The sequence below is a fragment of the Pleurodeles waltl genome, chromosome 10 (assembly GCF_031143425.1).
Source record: "Pleurodeles waltl isolate 20211129_DDA chromosome 10, aPleWal1.hap1.20221129, whole genome shotgun sequence".
NCBI classification, from domain to species: domain Eukaryota; kingdom Metazoa; phylum Chordata; class Amphibia; order Caudata; family Salamandridae; genus Pleurodeles; species Pleurodeles waltl.
In genome coordinates, this window is record NC_090449.1 from 986,437,842 (window position 1) to 986,464,251 (window position 26,410).

Below are 26,410 nucleotides of genomic sequence, written 5' to 3' on the forward strand. Positions count from 1 at the left end.
GATATCATGCCCCCTACCTACAATCCTCCCCTCCCCACTCAAAAGCAGGCTGACATTTTTGAGGTCTGGGATCAAAACCACGTCGGAGGGATCGGATGGGGGAAATTTACTAGGACGTAGAGGTATCTTGAAAGGTAAATCATTTGAAAATCATGATGTGTCTCTTTGGATTTAATGGTAGTTGACTCTACCTACGCAAGTCTCAGTCCAGGACACAAATAAGGGGTCCAGAGTTAAGGAACCATGCCAGATCCGGGAGACAAGAAATATAAATGCCAGGATACTAAAAGCAGTTGTGTTGCAGCGGTATCTCAAGGCACCAGTGCCGTTTGGCGATATCCCGGCCACCACCACTAACAATTATCATTTTATTAAAGGCTGGCATGCATCAAACATGTTTATTAATGAATGCCTTAGACTCGAGAAATACTATTTAAAGTTGTTCTTTAAAATTGCAAGATACTTTAGCAAAGCTACTATGATTTTTGTCCGTAATCGGTGAGTTTCATATTCAAAACAATCACCAATCTTGCTTCCATTTCTCTGAATGTATTTACATTAAATCAAAAAGCATTCTAGGGGCATTTTAAATAGCCAGAAAGTTTAGAAACGTGTACATGTTTTTGTGCCGGAATCAGCCATGGAAACTGAGCTTATGGATCAGTGCACTGCTTTAGAGCACCCATCTTAACTGTAAAACCTTTCCATTAGTGAACCATATATATATTCCTGAACATCTTACACATATGGAAGCAAATCTTGCCAAAGCAGCTGCCATTTTCTTCCACAAGCAAACCGCAAAAAGCAAACTTCAAAACGCAAACTGACAGCCAAATGGTTTATGCTGCAGGGGTTTGTGTCTCCTTGTCCAATAGACAAAATAACATTAAAATATGTTGTTTCGTGACCCTAGACAATATGACCGGAGTGTTGGGCTATAGTAAATTATACACCCTTGCTCCAAGACTCCCACCTATTAATCGGTTATTGTAGTTTTTTTGCTGCAAGAAGGTGATGCCACTGAAACCTTGCATCCTGTTACTCTCATTCTAGAAAGTAGACATGCTAATTACAGTACATTTTAGATACCTTGACACTGAGATGGATCTCAAGGGGTTATTACATCTCAACATCTATGATTAAAGATTATATGATTCTCTCCTGGGCATATGTTGGCATTATGACACTGATAACCTCTTCAGAGCCAGAGATTTCAACACCATATTTAACTGACATTTGGTAAATTAATCTTCTCAGAAATTATTTCTTCGGTCAATAACTTAATATGGCAGATCCTACCTGTGCTTAAAGAACAAGTTACTTACCTTCAGTAACACACTTTCTGGTGGATACTCTAAACTAGCTAAGGATACCACACCTTAGAATACCCCTCAGGCACCAGAATGGATCAGGAAACTTTTCTCCAGTAGTGCTTCTACGCACCACTAGGTAGCACCGCGCTACTCCAAGTTCGCCCCAACTGCTCTAGAAGTGACTGATGTCAGCACTTATGTACAGGTTTCTTTGTTTACCTTTTCCATGCCCTCAGACGCAAAGCTTGAACAATTGTTGGAACCGGTGTGCTGAGTACTAATTTGGAACCTTTGTGGTTGATTAAAAAAAAGGACAGTCCACAGAACAGGAAGGTTGGAGATCAGTGAGGAATCTGTGATTAGACAGAATATCCACCAGAAAGAGCACTACCAAAGGTAAGTAACTTTGTCTTCTGATGGATATTTCGAACTGCAGATTTGTCACATAGATGCCAAAGCACTAACGCCCCATGAGGAGGGTCTGTGAAGTAGACTCAGACCAAAAAATCCTGCAGGACCGAGTAGGCAAAGTGCCCCTGCCGTGAACCTGGGTGTCAAGGAAGTAATGCTTCAGGAACTTGTGCACCAACCCCCAAGTCACAGACTGTCAGATGTCAAGGACAGGCACTCCATGACCCAATGAAGTGGTAGCAGCCTTAGCCCTAGTAGACCTTATGGGAGATGTTTCTTGGCCAGTGTATAGCAGATCTTGATTCAATGCACTATCCACCTCCACAGGGTGAACAGCCTTCTCTTTCTTCCCTCACAGTTCCCCAAAAAATATGATTGCCCACATATTGTTCCTTGGTAAGATCAATGTAAAATCTAAAGCTTAAAGCTCTTTATGGTCCAGCCAATGGACCCATTCCTCCTTTTACAAGGTGTGAGGGGGGTCAAAGAAAGTTCACAGAGAAGAGTTTTAGCAGGAGTGCAGCCCAAGTCCTCAAAATCACCTTGTACAAGAAAAAGCTTTCAGAGCAAGACAAATGTCCTGCGACTCCAAGAATATGATATGGAGCCAGGGTTCTGTCACAGACCAGAGTAATCTGATCGCCACCTCCACACTCCAACAGAGTAGTGTCCTTAATCACCATCAGCTCTGGGTGGGGAAACAGAGGGTCCTGCAAGTGAACCTATTGCCTTCAAGCAGCCAGACTGCAGAATGTGAGCCACTACCTCTGAGATCTGGATGACATCTGTCAAATCTACTTTACGCTGGGCACATTAGAACATTAGATTCCATTGCAAAGCCCACATGTGCCCCCTTAGAAGTTGATGAAGAGGATGCAGGAGGCTAAAAAGCCAAGAAACCTGAGAATTGCTCTCACTGGGTTCCAGGACCGAGGCTCAAACAACAGGATCATAGCCTGAACGTCCTGGACTCACTATGATGGAGGGAATGCCCTGAAGTGCAATGGGTCCAGGACAGCTCAGATTAAAGTAAGCCTCTGCAAAGAAGTTAGGTGCAACTTCAGCAGGCTGATAGTAAACTCCAACTATGTAAGGAGGTGTGTCGGCGTCTAGAGGTGGTCTACAACTCACTGTGGAGGGAACTTCATCAAGTTAGGGGAAAGTTTGTATCCTGGACCTTCAAAGTGGGCAGTGACCACCACCATCACTTTCATAAATAACTGAGGGGCAATGGTGAGACCAAAAGGAAGCAAAGGAAACTCAAGCTCCTGGCCTAACATGACTTGCATGTAACGTCTGCAAGGCTGCAGGATGGGTATATGAAGATATACGTCTTCCAGGTCCAAAGACACCAAACAGTCACCTGGGTCCAGAACAGACAACATCTGGGCTGCATGGGCATTTTTAATTCATCCTTCCACAGGGAGCCGTGTAGGGACCAAAGATCCTAAACAGATCTGAGTCCTTCTTTAGCACATATGAAATAGTGAGAGTAAAAATGCCCCCCTCTTTCTGGGTCGGTACACTCTCTGTAGCAGTCTTGGAGAGTAACACTTGCACCTCTTGCAAAAGAACGGATAAGTGATCCTGTGAAATTTGGTCGGAAGTGGGGGAATATTTGCTGGGGCAACATGAAAATGTTAATTGTCGGATGTGATGCATCTCCACCACAGGAAGAAATTATGGCTCCCGCTCTACACTAGATGGGGTTGCGCCACTAAAGAAAACCAAAGTGGTTTACTGACTGTTACAGCAGTGGAAGATGAATGGGATGACAGATGCCTCTGGTGGTCCAGATGTTGCCTGCCCAACCACATCCGTCCCTTCGAAAAGACTGATTTGATTGCACTATTAGTTGGGCAGAGCGGCTTTGCCTATGCCCCAAACCTCTGGAATAGCCTCTGAGCTTTTGTAATTAGTTTGGGAGCTGCTTGGCAGGGGTCAAGAGATCCAACAAGTGAGCTGTGGCTCTACTTTCCTTAAAGAGCTCCATCACAGAGTCTGGCTTCTCACCAAAATGGTTTAGCCCATCAAAGGACTTCTCAATGAGGGTAGCCTGTACATTGCCAGAAAAATACTGCAGAGTGCATACACCGAGTCAACTAAGTACAACATTGGTGACAAATGCTCTCCCCAGCCAATCAGTAGTGTCTAGACCAGTGGGGCTAACCTATCTGGCTATGTATTGTCCATCCTGAATCATTTGAGCCAAAGAGGCCATACGGCCTTCCAGGACTGCCAGCAAGATCTCACTGTACTTGTCGAACAAGGCATGTGCATACATTAATGACCCAACAAGCAAATAGCATTAACTGACCAAAATGTCAGACTAGCAGAGAAAAATATATGCTTATCCAAAGGCTCAATCCTCTTGGATTCCCTCACAAGAGAAATTGAGGGAATAAATTAGGATTCACTTTACCGGTTAAGGCCTGAACCACAAAGCTCTCTGGAGTAGGAGTGTGAGAAATTTGGTTGACTGGGATGTGAGCCCTGGTCAAGCAACAACCACAATCCCCTGCAGTGTGAACCACAAAAAGTCACTAATTTTACCTTGGGCAGCTTGGCACAAAAAGCAATCAAGCTAAACTTGTACACAAACAGCAATACAGAGAAAATGCAGCACAATAAAAATAAATCAATTTAGAAAAAACAGAGTACATTTTAATAAATTATGTGACACCAGAACCATCAAAATCCAATTAGTAGAACCAGAGCTATGAATTTTTAAAGCTTAGGGTTCAAAATAGCAAGTCCTCGGTTTTGATAATGGCCACCTAAGCATTTTTAGCACCACAACCAAGGGTCAAAGATTGAATGGAGACCTCTTGGCGGTTCAACACTAACTCAGGCTGGGACCACGTGTGGGTTCAAGATGGTGGGAGCCTGTTATGTCCCTGTGACTCTGAACAGGAAGCAAGCTAAACTAGCTCTTGGAGTAACTTCTGAAGTCCTGGTTGCAGGTGACGATGTAGGGCTCCACAGCAGGGCTGGCCTTTGAAAGTTCAAAGTAGGCTCCAGGCAGCAAAGCAGTCCTTCCAGGTACAGCAGCAGTCCGGCAGAATGCACAGCAGGCCATAGCAGCAGGCAGTCACAAAGAGTCCTTCCACTGGTCCATTAGTGAACTGAGGTTTAGGTCTGAGAGCCCTATTTTTATACCCTGGTCCTAGAAGTTGGGAGAAGTTTCCCGAAGGGTTCTCTGAAGTTCCAGGAGTTTCCTGCCTCTCCTGCCCTGGCTCCTAGCTGGATGCACTGACAATATAGGGTTATTAAGCCTATTGAGTGGCATCAGTGCTCAGCCTTTTCCGGTGTAAGTGCGGCTGTGCTTAGCTACCGCCACCCCCTTCAAGCCAGTTAATGGTTCATTCAGGCTTTGTTACTCCTACTTATGTGTTACTGTCTGGAGTGAATTTACAAAGTCTTAACTGTCAGTTACACCCAGTCATGTGACCCAAGGCATGCTACGGGCACAGAGGGTTAAGGGCAGAAAAATGTCAACTTTCTAAAAGTGTCATTTTCAAAGTTATAATGATGAATCCGACTTTACCACTAAAGATGGTTTATCATTACAAGTTTAGATACCAAACATGATATATATACCACCTCTGGTTTAGGAATTGCAACTTATTAAATCCAATCCCCAATGTTATCCTTGGGAAGGAGTGGGCCTCACAGTAGAGAAAAAACATATTTGTGAGTTTTTCACTACTAGGACATGTAAAACTAAAAGATACATGCCCTACCTTTTAGTCACACAGCACCCTGCCCTATGGGCTACCTAAGTTCCACCTTAGAGGTCACTTATATGTAATGAAAGGGAAGTTTAAGGATTGGCAACAGGTTTTAACTGCAAGCCAACATGGCAATGGGACACTGCCTTCAAGCTGCAAAGGCAGGCCTGAGACAGGTTTTAAAGTGCTACTTAAGCCGGTGGCACAAAAGGTGACGCAGGCCCATTGGTAGCATTTAATTTACAGGCCCTTGGGTATATGGTATACCACTCAACAAGGGATTGCATATGTAAATCAAATATTCTGATTGGGTACAGGCTAATTAACCATGTTTAAGGGAAAAAGCAGAGGTAAAATGCACAGAGACCGAAGGCCAGCAAGCAAAAACCCAGCAAAAAGCAGGAGGAGGAAGGCAAAACGTTTGTGGGTGACCCTGTATAGAGGACCATTTTCAACAAGGATGTTTGATAAGAAAATCAGGATCACCAGCAGCTGGTCTGTGACACATGGATACCTGCTGATTTACCAGTGGGGAGTAACAGATCTTTGACAAAGTGGCCATGAAGGTGTCAGTTAGGGCCTCCTTAAGAGGGAGCAAGGGCTCAGCATATGGCACCCAGGACAGTCCCGATGGCAATGCCCAATGGGATGCCCCTATGGTTTCTTGAGGCCAAAAGGTGCACAAGAGGGAATCGGAAACACATTGCTGTTTTGAAGGTTTCAATCTGCTTTGTGACTACAAAATCTTTACAAAAGTTTTAGCTGAAAGACTAAATGGCATGACTGGTGGTCTTCTGCATGGGGATCAAAAAGGTTTTCTTAAGGGGAGAGCCTTGCATGAGCTGACGTATGTTTTTTTGGTTCAATAGATCAGGCTACGACATACAATATGCCTTTAGCTGTTATAATGTTGGCTGCTATAAAAGCATTCAATAGAGTGAATTGGGTGTACTTACAGACCATGCTCAAGCTTTTTAATTTAGGGGATTTTGTAGAAGGTTGCAAATAATTTACCAGAATTCTAGTGCCAGAGTCTTGCTTAATGGGTGCCTGACTTTACCTTTTAAGATAACTAAGGGAATGAGGCAGTGGTGTCCATTATCTCCCTTACTGTTACTAAACTTAGAAAGGGGAAGCCTATACTCCCTTTTAAGTGTAAGGGTTGGCAAAAAAAGGTTCCTTTAAATGCTGACATGGTTTATACGTCGTATCTACAGACCACTTTATCAGCTTTAGCGAGGATGACCAGAGTTTGGTTTGGTTCCAGGATATCGGGTAAATAATGCAAAAACAGAGGTCACGGCTTGGAACATGCCACGGGACAATGAGTTGGTTAAAGAAGAAATTAGATACTTAGGCGTGAGGATCACACAGGATATTAACAACATCTCGGAAGTAAATTAAAACAAATCTTTGAGGGAATCATGCAGACTGATGAAGAGTTAGGAACACTTACTGCTTACCACACTAGGCAGAATGAATCTGGTTAAAATGTGCATTTTACCCAAAGTTATGTTTATCTTTAACTCTATCCCCTTGATGTTCAAGAAGGAATGGCTAGACGAGCTACAGGGTAAGGTTAATATCTTCATCTGAGATTCAAATGGGGCACGTATTACCTGGAAAAAGCTGCAAAGGAAGAGAGAAAAAGGGGGTCTGACGCTCCCAAATTTTGGGTATTATGTGTGGGCTTTTCTTTTTTTTAAAATGGTAATTGTTAACCAGCTCAGATGCTTCAGAGACAGGAAAATTGTTTAAGGCTATGCTGACTGATTTCCAGGGGTCGGGGACTCATGTTTCATTTATACGTTTGGTGACTCCCAATTTTTTATTTTTCTATTAAGAAGGTGAGGCTTAAAGTGTTTTTAGAAGAGCTATGGAGGATACTGACCTCCTCCACTTTAGCAGACATCCACCTATATGGGACACCCCAGGATCTCCAGGTTGGGCCAAGGACAAACTGGCATCCCCTTTGAGGGAGGCAGGGTTCAATAAATGGGGCAAGCTATTCCAGGAGGGTGCACTGTTGTCCTGGGTAGATTTCTAGGAAGGGGAGGGGAGTAAAATATCAAGGTTTAAATACATACAAGTCCAACGCTGGTCTCCGAACTCGGGCACTGTGATGAGGGGCACATATAAACTGAAAGAGGACCTTATCCAAGAGACTCTAAAGAAGAAGGAAATTGTGAGATAGTATTGGTTGATGGTGGAGCGGCTTGGAGTCTGGTGCCACAAGGCAGAGGGCTGGGTGGAACGGTGGCCTGCACAGTGTCTACTTGATGCCCATCCCCAGCACTGAAAAGAGTGGGGTACCTGCTGCTGTGATGGCTGCGCCTTACTGTGTCTACATGCCAGCCCTCTGGAGTAGTCTCAGAAGTGCCAGGACTGAGGAAGCTGTTGAAAGGGGGGGGGAGGAGTAGAAAGGCCCAAGGAAAGTATAGTGGCTCTTGTTTAAAGAGTTCAAGGGCACAATCAGCCTTTATGCCAAAGGCGGAGCCACAAAAGAGCATGTCCATTAGAAACAACTGCAGGCCCTCAAAAAAAAAATGATCATCCATGCATGGCAGTGGAGCATCACACTAGTGCTCAACACATGCCCAAAGCAGTCAGTAGTCTTCAGGCAAGCCATAATGACATATTGTAGCAGCTTCCTGGCCATCTTGAATGACTTGAGCCAAAGAGAACCGAAACTCCACTGGACCCACCGGAAAGAGCTTTCTTGGATATTTCCCAAAGGGCGTATGTAGAGTGACCTAAGAGGCAGACCACACTGACTGACCTCAACACAAGCTGGCACAAGAGAACACCTGCATAGTAAATTCCTCATTCTATTTTGACTCCCCATAGGTAAGTGTCATGTGGAATGCATTTGAGTCGACTTTGCTGCTGGATACTTGGAGCACCAAACTCTTGGGAGTTGGGTGCTGTACAAGGAAGACAGGGTCGCCAGGTGCCAGTCTGTGGCTCCTGGCCACCTACCAGTGCACTAATGGGCAGGAGCAAGTCTTCGCCCAAGTACCCATTAGAGTTTAGTCAGGACTTCATTTAATACAAGCAGGGGCTCAGAAGAGGCTGGCCCAGGATGCAAAACCTCAATTTGTCTTAACTTCATCTGAAGGCAGCTGTAGGACCAGGACCTCAGTTGCACATCCAATCTACAAGGCATATGGTGCTCTCTCCTCCATTGGAGGTCCAAGGGGTGAAACCAAGCTGAGATCAGGGGAGTTATCCAGTTGACCGGCCTCCTGCAAGCCCATATATATAGTCATCATCATCATAATGTGGGGGTAAAACATCTCCATCATCGTTATCAGTTTGATCAGAGTCCAAGCCATAATATGATGAAGCCTCTGAGGAAGAGGAAATGCTTTGCCAAAATCATAGCATAAGAAATTTAGGTGCAATGGAGTTGGGTAAAGTATGATCTTGGTCGGGACGGAGACAGGTTCGGCTCGAGGAAGGATACTGGAGTTGGAAGAGACTCGACTTCCTGAGCGAGCAAAATTGGGATCAAAGTCATTTGAGAAGGAACCAGAAAAGAAGTTGGCATCCGAGTTGATGAGGAACCAGAGGCAGGTTCAGGTGCCACGTAGGGTGCTGGAGATGGATCCGCTTGCAGGAATCCAACTGGAGACCCCTGTGGATCAGTGGGACCCAAATGCCTGTCAGCGGGAACAGGAAGAGTGTCAAATATGGGCAACATTGCATTCTTGAAGGCCTCAATCTGTTGTGGTGTCACAGATGGCCTGGGAAATTTGGGGCACAATGGGACCAGATAGGGGATCGGCTATGTGACTGGGACTGAGACGGACTGGCACTGTGAAGCCCTTCTGACTTCTCTTTGAACAGAGAATGAAGGAATGGGTTTCAGTCCTGCTTCAACTTCTTGTGCATATTTGGACTTAACCAATGACCTCGACACCGAAGAAGACCTGTCACTGGAGCAGGAACGAATCTGCACTCTTGACCCGGAGCAGTAGAGGGACTTCTGCAAGGCCTTGACTTTTCTTGGTGTTGGCAACATACAGCTTTGCTTCATGGTCCCAGATCGACTTCAAGTGCGTGAGGATGCACTCTTCACATTACTTTAAGTTGAGTCTCAAGCCCAAACACCGGAGGCAAAAATGATGTAGGTTTGTCATGCAATCTTCGGTGGAGGCACTGTTGCCTTGAATACATTGGTAAGGAATTTTGGAAATAGTTTTTAAATTGGCTAAGATTTGTGTACCACTCAAGTCAAGACATTGTTAGCAGAAGTAGTGCCAAGAACTGAATTTATCGACTTGATATTATTTTGCTTCTACAAGCATTAACCTCCATTAGATAATCTAGCAATGGGAACCAACCATGCATACAAAAACCTAAGTAAATGACCCACCACTAACACTAAGGGGTTTAAATCAGTGATATATACAGGATGTAAATCAATGCTTCCACGTGTTGGTATTGGTTCCAAAACAGCCACAATACATCTTCCTAAAAGTAAATGGCTTTGTTAGCATAGAATCCCTAAGTTATTCAGTTTACTCCACATTGCACATAATTTCATAGTTAATTTTTATACATTACACGGTTGATTGAAACAATAATGATTTGGCACATAAAATCATTTACTTATGGTGTGTATATATAGAGAGAATGATGCTTGACTGGATGATTTGCAAACTATAAAATGATGAATGTTCACATGTTTAACATGCGGAAAATGATAGTGCGTAGTATCGCACACAAAAAATGTAGGTGAAAATTAACTACAAAAATTAAACAAGCCAGGTGGTGTACCATAGTGAAATGAAATCAAAGTAGATCTATGGCTGCATACCTGTCTTGGCTAAATTCCTTTTCAACTCCAGTTTTAATTGCTGCTATTTGTAGCAAGTTTGGCTTTATGAACCTCCTGTGAAAAAGTATAGTATTGTAAGAAAAGGCGGGATACATTGTGTATTCATTGTATAGGTATACTCAGAATTCGGAGAACAAAAATAGTTAATAAAAGCTGTCTTAGAAAACCATAGAAAAGTAGTCAGGAGCAGGTGGCACGCGCCTTAAGGAGATTCATACCCTCAGAAAAAAATAGGGACATGCAATTAGGGCATTTCAAGCAATATGTTTGCATTGTACATCATTTGTTTCCATGTAAAATCTGCCGTTTTTTAAATGAAATAAAATATGCAGTATTACAATGACATTGTTATCAACGGGTACTTGAATTTCGGATGGGACAGAATGTAGCACGCTCTGGTCCTCATTTACCAATATCGAATCTTTGAAAGAAGTTTCTATCCTACAAGCCAGACGTAGTCACCATTAATAATATACTATTCCCTTTTATAGCATACTACTAAATTAAAGAGCCAATTATGATCTGAAAAATTATGGCAAAAGATGTTTTTGCTCCTCTAAATGGAACCAAGCCCAAACTTTCTTTGACCTCTATCGAAGGTGTGCTGCAGCAAGCATTACAGCTATGGTCTATTTCTTCAGATTTCCCTGCTGCACTTTTTGGGACAATGCTGTGTGAGTCCATGTTATAGTGTCTAACCTACCACAAAAGACTTAATATTATGCTCCATTATCAAGGAACACTCTAACCTGTCAAGTGCTACCCTTCTCTTGCCATTAGGACTCATTGTATTGTCTCCTACTCCTTTAGAAGGTGAACTTTGCGCGTGGGCTTAAAAGTTATTCAACAGTTAAGGTATCTTGTTAGTGCTGATATATACCTCAGCTTTTGAGCACCGCAATAACACCCTTCTGTACTGTTAGAATAGTTCCTTTTCCATCTCTAGCCACTTATGTCACATATCTAAAATCTTCTACTGCCCCTAGTCCATTTGTTTATCCATTGCTTTACCTACACCAAGTCATTTATGTTCATCTCTGCTTTCATTTCTGGGCAGAAGGAGATGCAAGCAAATGATGATAAGTAGCTGGTACGGATATCCTACTGGCTCCCTGATCACTCTTATAGTAACGGAACCACAGTGATTAAGTTGTAAAAAAAAAAATAAGTACACAAATTTTTGCTCTGAAGCCCAGTGGCCAGCACTATTGAATGTCGGAGTGGGAAAAACCAAGGCAGCTTCACCTCATGCCTTTTAAGCCACCACCAGTTGCTCCCTGCCCCCTTGTCTCAGTCTTGTGAGTTCTTTTTCGTCCCTCCGCCCTATTTTCCCCATTTACCCACTTCTCTCTAGTTCTGGGTCAAAATAAGTGCCCGTATAAAAAAAGTGCCTGTGGGCCCCACCTACAACCACCGATTCACATTAAGTACTGCTGAACCAGAAGTGTCTGTGATTGCGAGAATGGAGAAAGTGTGGTGCCTCTGAGCAAACCATTATAGCATATCAGCCAGTTCACATCTGCCATGGCAGAGAACCAAGAAGACTCAGCAGCAGCAGATTTGTTCACCTACCAATGCTTTATGAACACCTGCAGTCAACAGGTGAATGTACGCCTGACGGAAGCGGAAGCAGCAGAATCAGCATCGGAATCGGAGCGCCTGAGCAGACGGTAGTCACAGCGTCCACACAGCGTTTCTCCGGTGTTTCCCCGGCTTTGTTGGGCCGGCGGCCCGGCAAATCTGGCAATCCGAGGGCCAGGGCCGGGAGCCGGTATTTGAGCGATCCGAGGTTGTCCGAGGCTGCGAGGCGGCAGCCACAACAGCCCGCTCGGCCGGAGCTGGAGAGCTAAAGCTCGGAGGCGTTGGAGGCTGGCAGTTCCCTGAGCCCAAGGAGTCCAAAGAGCAGTAAGAGGACCAGGGCTGGAACTGGGAACAGCTAAGCCAGCCTAGAGAGCACCCGGATTACAGCGCGGACGCTCTGACTGCAGGTGGCCGCAGGAGCGAGGGGGGGGAGGGGGAGAGTGAAGTGGAAGCTCGCAGTAGCGGCGGCGGTGGGCTGCAGGAGCTCCGGAGGACCAGAGGACTGGGGAGCTGTCGCGGGGCATCTGTCTCCCCCCCAGTGCATCAAGGGGAAAAACAGAGCAGCAAGCAGCAGTGAAGTGCCTGGGCTTCCCATGTGGCTGCATCAATACCTGCAGAGGTGCCATGAAGAAGTCGCCGCCGCAGGGCACAACAACGCGAGAAGGATCACAGAGGAGCGGGGGTGGGGGACCCGCCGGTTTCGCTGCATACTTCTGCGGGGGTTTGAAGCGCAGCCACGCTAGAGAAGAAATCCACAAACTGCTGCCAACAAGGAGCAGAAGGTCCCTTTCTTCACTGGACCTCCCTGCTAGATTGGAGCTGCCTGACTCCAGGACAAAGAACACACAATAAACGCAGCGAAACTCAGAGACTGTCTGGGAACTGGCAAACTAGCAGCAAGCCAGTGATCACGAATCACCTAAAGCACTTGGCTGTACACCACCCTTCCAGCGCAGAATCAGCCAGAAATAGTTCATCGGGACTAACACGCACCCAACTTTAAACCAATCACCAGCCGAAAGCACCCAGATATTGCCTGCAAACCCAGGGGTGGCAGCAAGGATGACATTAACGTGTGGAAGGAAAAAAGCAGTAAAGAGGCAAAGGCAAGGCTCCCCAAGGGGAGGGCCAGCACGAGTCAATAAACGAATCAACAGAAAGGAATGTACCCCCAAATCCGGCACAAACAAAGAAACCGCCTTGAAAATCTCCAAGCAAGGGAAAAAAAGCAGAATATAAAATCACAGCCTTTTTGCTCACTAAAAAGGAATTGAATCCCACCAGCATCCTAACGGGTATAGCTCCTGCCAACGACTCCGAGACAACATGTACAGCTGAAGTGAAGACTGCGCAGGACATTGAAAGGACCTGTGCGGACCTGGGAAAAATCAACATGCCAATTCCCCAGCCAAATAAAACCAGCTTAACGATCAGCGCAGAAATCCACAGATGTTACCTAGATGACATTTTCTACCTTAAACCTCAGTAACTGGAACAACTGGGGTGAGAGCCTGTGCGGTACTGCTTTTCCCTAACAACCCTCGCAAGTAGAGAACGAAACAGACTGTATCATAATTGAGGAATTTCCGCTGACAGACCTCTCAGATACACCTCGGGGCACTCAGACTGCAAACAACAAAATACAAATGAGAACTACCTGTAGTACTAGCTCACCACGAAAGGATCTCTCACCTTGTAATATAACAACCACAACAACACTCGACACACATGTATCCCCAGCTGCCATGGCAATGGAGCAACCAGAGCAATTAGAGGAATTTGAAGACTCACTAGACCACACAACAGGGACTAAAGCAAATGCAGTACCATCAACACCTGGAGACTCATGGAAGGCCTTGTTAGCAACAATGGACGCGATATCAGCAGCCATCCAATTTCAAGCAGACAAGCAAGACACTCAGGTAGACTTACTTAACATCCTGGCCATCCACATTGTGAGCATTGACAATAAGTTACAATCCTTGAATGATCTGATAAAGAGGGCTCAAACCCACTCATACACCCAGCACTTGACATGTCAGTGCTCCATCACAGGTGATAACTCACAAAGATCCCTGGACATCCTAAATGACATCTTGAAAGAGGTAAAAACCCAGACCCTTAGAACTGAAGAGCATTTTAGCAGTAGAGGCGAGAAGATCCCCAAAAACCTAACGAATATAGAACACCCACAAAATGCAAAGAAATCCTATGAGGAAAGCAATAATATCAAGGATATTCATTCACCCGGACAGGGAACGCCTCAGAGCAACACAGAGGGCACATCATGCCTTAGTACGCAAGAAACGGGGCCTCCCACGGGTGGATGAAAGGACTTAACTCCCAACAACTCAATAGCGGAGGAGACATCCCTCACGAAACGGGAAAAGAAACAAAAAAGGAAGGCACGGAAAAAAACAAAGGGGGTCCAGCAAAGCTGCATATGGAAATCATTTGCTAAAGTAAATGGTACGCAGTCTAAGGAAACAGAATGCACTGAAAACAGAAACAAGAGCTGCCAATCAAGACAGATCAGAACGGCCCGCCAGCGAGGACAATTCTACGGGTGAACCAAGTGCTTTAGCTAATCAATCAACATCACAGCAACAATCTCCGAAAAAACCCCGTTCCAGTAATAAGCAGGGTAGCAGCCTTTCGCACGGAGAGATGGCCTTAAGAGAATTCCAGGAAAATAGAACAACCACCAGGCAGTGCCCAGAACAGGCAATTCAGCGGTTTACTGATAGACAGGAAACTGACAAACCCTGGGAACATAACCCTCAACGCATAAGCTCCGCAAATAACATGATCGTAACAAATCAACCTGCAGGCAACAACAAACAAATTCTAGATCATGGTTACCATCTTTGGTCAGATGACTGCACAAACAGTGAGGCACAAAAATTAATCCCAGGACACCAGATAATGCAGGACAATGCGGCCTCAGAAGAAAACAAATTACTTTTCATTCCTTGCTATAATTCGAAGGGGGCTTTTGACATTCTAAATAGAGGCACCATACTGAAGTTAATAAATGCGATTTTGCCCCTGGCTCACATTTCAACAACAGAATTGATGACTGTGGAGTTCACTCAACATCCAAATAATAAAGAAAAGGAGGCAACGCTGACATCCTGGGCCACGTCCGCCATTACTGATCAAATTCTAGCACATCAAGATACGTTTAGCGCCTGGGGCATCGTCCTGCAAAAACTAGAACTGCCCAGATACCCTAACCTTCTGGTACCACAACAAAAAAAGGGCAGCTCAATCTTAAAAGAGGCCATGGGAGTAGAAACCTCCCGAAGCAGTTGGGACCGCATAACAATTGTAAAGCACCAAAGCATGCTCCATCCTGGCACGCGCCAACAGATCTTCGTTGGTACTTCCTCAACAGTCAAACAGGCTGGAAGACAAAATCTAACAGATAACAATCATAAATGGTCCTGACAAAAACCCAGAATATATCCATATTTGCTCCTGGAACACTCACGGCTTAAATAAATTTGGTTACCGACAAGGCGGCTCTGAGTTTCCTTCAGCAGTTTGAAATCGTCATGCTGCAGGAAACATGGTGCATGGAGCCGATACAAATTTCGGGCTATTCTGGGATAGACGTCTCTGCTAAACAACCTCAAAAACACAGACACCCCAAGGGGGGCCTCACAACATATTGCTCTACAAAAATCAATTGGGTGATGAAACAGATCGACCTGGGAATCGACTGGCTGCTACCAATAAAACTGGAACACCGGGCGCCACTAGGCAACAACAGAACTCTGCTATTGATCAAAGTATACATACACCCTAACAAAACCCAAAACAGTGGAAACATTGAAACATTGACCAGTATTCTAAAAATGCTGCAGAAACAAAACAAGGACGCAACCCTCATTTTGTCTGCCGATTTTAACCTTGATGTGAGAAAAGGCAGCACAAAATACCTTAACAGGACATGCACAAATACAAAGCTAGAAACCCTGGGTTTGCGCTGCCTGGCGCCGCTCCCTGAGGACGCCTCATCCGCACAAGTAACCTTTTTAAGCGGCACAAAAAAATCCAACATTGACTTTACATTAATAAACGAAATCGCACTCCCACTGGTCTCAGCATACAGGATCCAACAACGCACAGAGAGCAATCACTTTCCACAACTTATCAAGATCCGGAACAAATGGAATCGGCTCCCCACCACCAATATCATAATTTCAGCCCCAGTGACTTATGATACAAAAAAACTGAAATGGAAGGGGCCGGGACTCGATAAAGTAATGGAAGAAGTATTCTGCAGTGCAGGCACAACTAAAGAGCTCAAGGAATTGCTAAGAGTGCAGGAACTAGAAGCCCACCCCCAAGGAGAACGAGTGATCGCTTGGAGGTACTTGTGTGACTCCTTAATAAATACATTTTCTATCAAAAAACGTCTCCCAATTTCATACAGCCAAAAAATAAAGTCAAGAGTCGCACAGAAGGAAAGCCATGGTTCAACAGGACATTGCGCTATCAGAAAAATCAAGTCTCTAGAGGATTTAAAAAAAAGTCCTAAAGGACGTACACTGGGGGAGGAAACCTGACGACACAAGGCTTTCTGAACTAAGAACCAAATATAAGAAAAACTGCTGGATGGCAAAACAGAGTTATCATGAGGATCTGTGGACCAAGCTGCTTATGTCCAACAAACAGAAAAATAACAAAAAGTTCTGGGAACTAATAAATGGACTAACTAAGGGAAAAAATCGACACACAAATGCAGGTATTGATGCAGCCACATGGGAAGCCCAGGTACAGACAATGTTCTCACTTCCAGAGCACCATGTGAAGGAGGAGGCCTCACAGATAGCCAACGACTTAAGCAAGATTAACTTTGGCTTTAGAGTTACAACGCAACAGACTCATCTCCAAACGGAAACTAAGGAAAGTACGCATTAATGACCATTGACATAGAAATGCTGATAAACCTTATAAAGAAACTAAAAATGGAAGGGGCAGCTGGTCAGAACGGTATTCCGAACGCCTTGTTCAGAGGAGACCCTTCATTCTGGGCGCACTATTTGGCGTTGCTTTTTAACGACCTCCAAGGCACCACGGGTCTTCCAGATGCATGGAAAGGCAGCATTATTCACCCTATATACAAAGCAAGTAACCCGGCAAATCCTTCAAACTACAGGCTAATTGCATTGATAGACGTGGAAGCAAAACTCTACGCATCCTGTCTACTGCAACAACTAGCAGAATGGATTCATGACAGACAATTAATTCTACAATGCCAGACAGGCTTCAGAGCTGGTATGGGTGCTTCCACCAACCTGGCAACCCTGGCCCTGCTGGGAAACCAAGCCAGGCTTAAGAAAAAAAGGCTACCTGCATACTTTATTGATCTAAAGGCAGCTTTCGATTGCGTACCAAGATCCCGCCTATGGGAGAAACAGAAAGGTTGGGGCCTACCATGCGCCTTCTTGGCGCAATGATGGACTTGTACACAGGTACTTGGGTGCAAGTAAAAATAGGAGAGGGCAGCCACCTCACCAACAGAACATTAACAGCTAAAGGACTTAAACAGGGGTGTGTATTGGCTCCCACGCTATTCAACTTATATCTTGCAGACCTAGCAGAGGCTCTAGCTACGGTAAACAGCCACCCGCCAGTGTTGGCCAAGAAAGGAATTGCATGGCTACAGTACGCAGACGACATAGTTCTACTCAGTCAAACACCTGTTGGGCTACAGCATAGTATTGATGCATTTTACACATATATAACAATACAAGGCCTAGAATTGAATTTGAGTAAAACTAAGGTTGTCCGCCTAGTTGACAGGAAGTTTAAATCTGCTTCATGGTTCATAAATGGATCCTGGGTGGAGGTTGCACCCACATACAAGTACTTGGGATTCACTATGGACCATCTCTTTACTTTCAAGCCGCAGCTTGCTGTCGCTCAAGCAAAATCCCTCTTACTGACCTACGGTTTTAAAGTCCTAAAACAAAAACTGAGCTGCCCCTCATACACACACCTGCTTTCAGTCATGGCAGCGCGGCTAATGCCCACCATCACTTATGGCGCTGAAATCATGCTGGGGAAGGAGGCAGTTTTTATCAATCAAGTCCAGACGAAGGCTTACAAAATAGTTTTTCTGAAACCACGACCGGTATCTCCAGCTCAGGTTCGTTTAGAATTGGGTCTGAAAAACTATAAATTTCAGAGTAGATGTGCCTTCATTAAACTATGCTGGAGGATGCATGCAGCTGAGGCTGGTACTCTAAACAACTTATGTTGGATGGAAATTGAGGAGCAACAGCGTCACAATGATAAACGCACCTGGGGTCATCACTTAAATAACTGCATTACAGCACTAGGTTTGCTAGAAGCCTGGGACCTGAACTCGGACAAAAAGGAGTTTTTCCGGAAGGCAAACGCTGCCACTAAGAAGAAATCTTTAAATTCTGACAAACAAAAACTGGCAAGCAGACAGCACGCCTGGACTGTAATAACATCATACAAAACTTTACGGGCACAGGAATATCTAGCAGCAACCTTCAACCAGTTGCTGAAACATTGGTTCATGCTTTTCCGCTTCGGGTTGATGGAAACAAAGGATATAGGGCCAGATGTAGCAACCCTTTTGCGAGTCGCAAACGGCGAAAATCGCCGTTTGCGACTCGCAAACGTGGGTTTGCAATGCACAAATGCATATTGCGCGTCGTTACCGACTCGCAATATGCATTTGCGACTCGCAAATAGGAAGGGGTGTTCCCTTCCTATTTGCGAGTCGGAGTGGTATGCAACTCCATTTGCGACCGCGTACGCGGTCGCAAATGGAGTCGCAGTTACCATCCACTTGAAGTGGATGGTAACCCACTCGCAAACGGGAAGGGGTCCCCATGGGACCCCTTCCCCTTTGTGAATGGACCCCAAATTATTTTTTCAGGGCAGGGAGTGGTCCAAGGGACCACTCCCTGCCCTGAAAAAAACGAAACAAAAGGTTTCGGATGTTTTTGAAATGCAGCTCGTTTTCCTGTGAGGAAAACGGGCTGCACTTCAAAAAAAAAAAAAAACCTTTATTTAAAAGGCAGGTCGCTAACATGGAGGCCTGCTGACGTCAGCAGGCCTCCATGTTAGCGAGTGCCTATACTCGCAATGGGGTCGCAAACTGCGACCCCATTGCGAGTTGCAGAAGGTGTCTGAGACACCTTTCTGCATGTCAAATTGCGACTTGCAATTTGCGAGTCGCACAGACTCGCAAATTGCAAGTCGCAATTTGATTTTTTCCTACATCTGGCCCATGGTCCCTTCATGGAAACAGCAGTACCTGACAAATTCCTGTCGGTTGTGTGGGTACAGTCATGAGTCATTAGAACATATGTTTTGTGTATGCCCGGCTTTGCTAAGCCACAGGACATTTTATCTGAAAAACATTTTTAAGACACTGAACATACGCTCATGTAGACCGGCCATTATTAGCTGGCTTAGCGGACTTTCAATCCCATTTTCTTGTTTAGGGACCAAATTTATGGTACAGGCCCAGAAAGAATTAATGAATAAAGCTGAAGCCGAGTGTGCAAGGGCCATCATCTTATGATTAGTTTCAAGCCAGTAAACAGCCAAAGGTACCATTTGGGATGCTCGCTCAGCTTCACTCATCTACTTTTATAGTGTTTGTAAGGGAGCAAGAAAGCCTTAAGGTTAAGTTTAAGACTAAGTTTTGGAATTAGTGGTGAACATTTTAGATATGCACAACTCTTAACCATGCCATGTTTCAGTTTTAAAATAAGCTTTTTTGTTTTTATGGGTCTCAATTGATATAATGAGAAGGCAAAGTTTTACGTCATTATGTATTTAAGAATTGCGATGATTTTAATTAACCGTGTCAATAGACTTAAACTTTCAAACTTTCACCTACAAAGGCTTTATGAACATCTGCAGTCAACAGGGTAGAGGTACTCAACACCTTAGTCAATCAAACCCAGAACTACTGAGAGGTAAGGCCTTGCATCAGGGCTGAATGCAGAAACAGCATGATAAAAAGCAGCTGTGTTAAGTAAAACATGTATGTAGGGGTGAAACATGAATTGCTGCTGCCTGCATTGTAGCTACATTTATGAGGGAAGCTTGTACCACTTATTCATGTTATAGCTGTTGTTGATAAAACCTTTTACATATGAAAACGCTAAAACTATTGCATCAATAAGGGGTTGTTTGCTCTGATTCCAGGAAATTCGGCTGGGTAGTAACAAGCAGCAATGATGCCAAAGATGAGGCACCCTAGAGGGGCATCCTAAAGAGGCAAGAGAGTCAATGACTGATGTGGGCTGAATTATTGCTTAATGAAGTACGCTGCCTGGGATAGAAGCAGAGGGCAAATGCTATATCGACTAACTAATGACAGAATAACGCTGACAAGTGCAAAAATGCAGGTGGGAAGAATGGAGACAATTTTGTCTCTTTAGTGTTTATGGGATTAGGAGACTTCAACAACTCTAGGGGGTCTGATCAGCAGGAAGAAGAGGCAGAGACCAACAGGCAAGATATAAAGCGGAAGGCATGCTGGGGGCTAGGGAGGCATGTTACACAGCAAAATGGTCAGTAGCGTCTTTAAGCTTGCCTAGGTTAATGTGAACAGGATAAGCAATTAAACCAAATTTAGGGATATACTGCAATGGCTAAGGGCATCACAAGTACAGATAATTTTACTTAAAAAAACTCATCTTAAGCTGCAGGCCATATTGCCTAAAACACCCAGCTTTATTTCCCAGGCCTTTTTTGCATCAGACAGTGCAGCAGTTTGGGGTTGGGGGGCAGTTTTGATCAAGTGGGAATTCTGGGGGGAGGTGTATCAGGTCCATAGAGATCCCCAAGTCAGATGGATCAATGGATCATAGTCAGTGTAAAAGCTGAAGGTCAGCTTCTTCATCTGGTCAGTTTTTATGGTCCTACAGACGAAGAGACAATCGCTTTACAGGAGCTATATAATCTTCTAATTCCACTTTTGGGTCTCTTGGTGATAGGAGGTGATTTTAATATTATAAAAGATGTAAGTCTTGACTCATCACGTAAGAATACATCTCAGAACAAGCCTCAATCTTCCTGCTTCCTAGCCAAAATCATTAAAGATCTAGCTTTAAAATTTTATTGGAGAATAGATCATTCCCAGAGTCAAGAATTTACTTGCTTCTCTAAAAGATTTAATTCTGCCTCCAGGATTATTTGTTTTTCCTAATTTCACATCCTTGGGCTTGGGGAAATTCTCACACTTTGCTAAACCCCTTCTCTGAGCATTCAGTTCCCCCTGGTCGACTTAAACATCCCAGCTAGATGAATGGAACGTCCACGATAGACATTAGATAAGTCCTTATTGACAGATGGTGGGTGGATAGCGACCCTATGATCCTCTGTTACTGAGTTCTTAATTAGGAATTCGGGCTTAGCTACCACATTTGTAGTGTGTGTAGTGAAATATGTGTTTTTGACCACTGTGTTGCACCACTCTGCACCTGGATTAGCTGTTCAGTGTTCACCAGTTGCAGACTACATTTTGTATTCAATTTAGCTGCCTATTGACTTTATCGTAATGTTAGACATTGCTATGTTGGAGTTGTCCGTGATTTTCCACATTGTAAACTGTGCTTGTTTTCGTATTCTTTCTCACCGAAGAGATAGGACATATTATCACATAACAGCTAGTATATAATATGGAGGAGGTAGACAGTCAGCACGATAAGAATGTACCAGACTGATGTTTCTTAGTGCAAGCAGGGAACGGTTTGGGCTTGGGAGAGACAATTTGGGAAACTGGCGAGTTCCAACCTGTTTCTTTCAACTCTGACCTACATTAGCCAGCATTTTTTAATATTTATTTTTTATGGGAGGGTTTTTCCAGAAAGCCCTTCTCCGGGTTTTTAAGATATAAAAAGATGGCCCTGCACAGTAGCAGTGAATTCTGAGACCTCGGTCAGGTTTAGACGTCAAATGCCTGACTCCTGTCCCGTGAGGGTGGAGATCTCTTTCTCACAGTTCAACTGGGTCATCTTCTTGCTGGCATGAGAAAGATGAAGAGCATGGCAGGCCCTAAAGTGATGAATTTTTACTTCATTATTTGTATAATCATAACTACGTATATTTGCTATGTACATTGCAGTTGAGAATCATTTTGCTAAATTTTTGTTTTATTGCTGTGACTATTTATAAACGCGTGCTTTTAACATGCTAACCTCCTTTTTAGGAACCTCGTGGTGAAATAATAATAAATGTCTTTTTTGAACTGCATTCCAGAGATTTATGTCAACTCAGTCACTAGGGAAAGCAAAACATTTTGGTGTAGGTCGAATAGTATAAAACAGAGAGGTTGGAAGTGCACGATTTAAAAGTGTAAATATGTTTTTATTCAGAGAATTAAAGGAAGCACTGCAAACCATGTTTGAAAATGCATGTGAAATTAAAATGCCTTATGTATTGGCAAACGTGTTTTCTTGTTTATCAGGACTTTCTAAGTTTTGGGATGGGTGCTTGGATAAAACAAAAGTGCTAAATGTATTTTCATGTTTAGAAAAGGTGCTTTTTGAATGGAATGATGTCATTTTTGTTCTTGACACGAGGGTGTGGATACTTTTGTCTTCTTACAGAAAAATGCATGAGAGATGTAAACAGTTAGAATATGAAAATAAGAAATTAAAAGAGCAAGTTAGTCAGAACAAGTTATTACGAAATAAAACTGAAATCTATTAAGCTGTTACATGGGAATCTGGCTTTTCACATTCCAGTAATGAGGAGGCTAAAAAAGGTAGGGGCCAGTGTGAGCTGCATGAGCAGAGCGTAGTTTGTGCGCAGAGTAGCCCACAGTTTTTGGCAGGAGTTGAAATACACTCTTTAAAAGATTAGACTGAGCAAGAAGTTGACGGTATATTCAGACAACTTTTGCAGAGTACGATGTGTATAATTAATTCAGACAAGACACAGGTACTGTCGCAAACTGTGCAGTTTCTACGAATTCAGTGGAATCCAGAACATACAGAGATGTTGTTGCAGGTAAAACAAATGATTTTGCAGTTTCTTACTATTCACATTAAGCAAGAGACACAGAGTTTCATGAGATTGTTTGATTTTTGGAAACAGCATGACCATCATCTGAGTAAAATCCTAACCCTTTGGTACAAAGTAACTAGGAAATCACGTGTGTTTGAATGGAGTTAAGAGTAGCTGTGTGCTTTTGATTTGGCAAATGAAATAATTCAACAGACTTTACACTTGTGTACAGTGCAAGAGGGAGACATTGAGATACATGCAACTGTTCAGGGACAATATGGAAATTGGAATATGTGGCAGAAACAGGGGAGCACAAGAGTTCCCTAGGACTTTGGACTAGAAAACTAACTGACTTTGGGGAGCGCTATACTCCTTTCGAAAAACAGTTTTTGGTTTGTTATTGGGCTCTAGTAGATACTGAGCAAATAACACCAGGTCATAATGTAATTCTGAGACCTGAAATACCAATCATGCAGTGGGTAATGAGTTCACCTAAATCTCACCACATAGGACATGCACAAGAGACTAGTATCATACACTGGATCTGGTACATACAAGACAGGGCTCAAGTACAACCGGAAAGCACTGCAGCCCTACACAAACAGGTGTCACAAGCCCCTGTATAGGATGAGGAGAGAGTGCAGGAGGTACCACTGGTAAAAGAGTCACCAGTGAAATGGAGTGCACCATTTGAATTTTTGTCCCCTGAGGACCGGAAGCATGTTTGCTTTACTAATGGTTCATTGAAATACGTGGGTACCACAAAACATTGGAAAGCAGTGTCATACAATCCAGTTACTGAAAAGTTGTGGTCTGCCACAGGAGAAGGAAAAAATAGCCAATATGCAGAGTTGTACACTACATGTCAGGCTCTAAAGCAAAAGCTGCCCGGGACTTGTCATTTTTTCACCGATTCTTGGTCCAATGCCAATGGATTAACCATTTGGCTTCCTACACGGCATGCACAAAACTGGTTCATTCATTCAAAGGAGGTGTGGAGCAAAGAGTTGTGGCAGGAAATGGGAAATGTTAGAACTGAGTAAAGGCATAGATGTTCATTGTTCCATTAACTCATTAGAACACTGGTTCAATTCTCTTGCAGACGTCAATGACAAAAGTTCAGAGGAAGAAGTGTCAACCCAGGATTCTGACTTGGTGGGGATGGCTAAGTGGGTGCACCAGAAATGTGGACACCTGCGAGAAAAAGCCACTTATAGGTGGGTAGAGATTAGAAGGATGCACATTCCCCTAGATTTGATAAAAACTGTGATTTTGCAATGTCCTATTTGTCAGCACACACAACAATGCCCTGTTTGTCTGTCCCACAAACAGTCAAAGATCAATTAGGGAGAGGAAAGTTACCAGGACTGATAGAAATCAAAGCTATTCAGTTAAATAGTGGAGAAGCTGATTTATTCATACATATTGGAGACAGAATTGTCCAACTTGTCATAAGTACAGTATATGGAGGATTTGTGAGGAAGGGGACTGCCCCAGCCCTTCCTACAGTGCAGGGAAAGGGAAGCTGTGATTCAGCAGAAAAAGACCTCAGTGCTAAGGTGTGGGTTGAATCCCCAAATGGTCCTCCAGAACCTGCAGAAATGATAGCAAAGGACCCCAATAATGTCCTGCTGATCATAAGACAAGGAAAGGAAAAAGGAGAGCACATTTCAGATGACAAATGTTATTTGCAAGAACAATCATACTTGTTTCTTTTACAGATCTTATTACGAACTGCCACTGACCGTGAGTGTGCTGTGTGGTCTCCCTTCGGACATTTACGTGTGGGGTCGGGGGAGGGACTGCACCCCCAACTTGAACCTGGTTGCTAACCTTTGTGCAACGCTCCTGCTGCTTTTTAAGTATAAAACCTATGGATCCATTTAGCGCTAATTGTGCTTCAAAGATCAGAGTTCTACATGGGAACAATACAGAGTACCATGGATGTTCTGTCAACTTGTTTGATCATCCAGTCTCATTAAACATATTTAAATTGCCAATTGGCTAACTATTCTCACATAGGAACACTTATATTCCAGCAAACCTTACAGGTGGACCGTATACCTTTACATGATTAGTACTCATGATGTTTTCATCTAATTCTACACCAACTTGCTATTCTAGAGACACTATTCAACCAGTTATTATCTCAATCAGAATATATAAGCTTCAGTCTTTTCATTGTAGGTGTGTCTGGTTTAACTGTTTATAAGATCAATACGTTAATCCACTTCCATTGCTTTATAGTGATTGCTTTTATCATTTCATTATGTTGCTGTATACAATGCAAACCTCATTTGCTTATAATGTTTTCTTTTTTTTTTTTAAATAAGAGAAAGGTACACAAAGTCATTGATCAAAGTGTGGAATGTAGTGAAATATGTGTTTTTGACCTCTGACTTTGTGTTGCACCACTTTGCACCTGGATTAGCTGTCCAGTGTTCACCAGTTGCAGACTACATTTTGTATTCAGTTTAGCTGCCTATTGACTTTATCGTAGCGTTAGACATTGCTATGTTAAAGTCCGTGATTTTCCACATTGTAAACTGTGCTTGTTTTCATATTCTTTCTCACCAAAGAGCTAGGACATATTATCACCAAACAGCTAGTACATAATATAGAGAAGGTAAGCAGTCAGCATGATAAGAATGTACCAGACTGATGTTTTTTAGTGCAAGCAGGGAACGGTTTGGGCTTGGGAGAGACAATCTGGGAAACTGGCCAGTTCCAACCTGTTCCTTTCAACTCTGACCTACATTAGCCAGCATTTTTGAATATTTCTTTTTTTATGAGAGGTTTTTTTTTCCAGAAAGCCCTTCTCTGGTTCTTTAAGATATAAAAAGATGGCCCTGCTCAGTAGAAGTGAATTCCGAGACCTCGTCAGGATTAGACGTCAAATGCCGGACACCTGTCCCGTGAGGGTGGAGATCTCCTTCTCGCAGTTGAACGGGGTCATCTTTTTGCTGGCATGAGAAAGATGAAGAGCTTGGCAGGCCCTAGAGTGATGAATTTTTACATCATTATTTGCTTTGCATAATCATAACTACATATATTTGCTGTGTACATTGCAGTTGAGAATCATTTTGGTATATTTTCTTTTCATTGCTGTGACTATTTTTAGACATGTGCTTTTAACATCCTAACCTCCTTTTTTAGGAACCTTGTGGTGGAATAATAATAAATGTCTTCTTTGAACTGAGAAGTGCATTCCAGAGATTTTTGTCAGCTCGGTCATTAGTGAAAGCAAAACAGTGTAGGAGGCATGTAAAGCTTTAATCGGGGGGAAGCTATCTCATAGAAGGCGGAAATATCCAAACTGAAAAGGGAAAAATCTATAGCCTTGCAACAGGAACCAGATTAAGCAATTTGGACTCATCAGTTAGCCCACACTCAAGCCTCCAAGGCTAGCATGATGGAGGCTAGACAAAATCTGAGGGAACATTATATGTTCCAGGAAATAGTAAATCAGAATACATGCTTACAGCGGTATTATGAAGAGAACGAACATGCAGGGA

At 43.6% G+C, this 26,410-nt stretch overlaps 1 protein-coding gene across 4 annotated transcripts in view; it reads right to left on the bottom strand.

Moving 5' to 3' along the window:
• Positions 1-26,410, bottom strand: part of PHF14 (PHD finger protein 14) — a 791,087-nt gene that overhangs the window by 91,338 nt on the left and 673,339 nt on the right. For 2 of the 4 annotated variants that reach the window (XM_069211834.1, XM_069211836.1), the window contains exon 19: positions 10,278-10,352. The exons of the other annotated variants lie outside the window; for them this stretch is intronic. In XM_069211834.1, coding sequence (XP_069067935.1) covers positions 10,311-10,352 — 42 coding nt within the window. In that variant the 3' untranslated portion in view covers positions 10,278-10,310. The remainder of the gene's footprint in view (positions 1-10,277; positions 10,353-26,410) is intronic. 4 annotated transcript variants of the gene reach the window in all.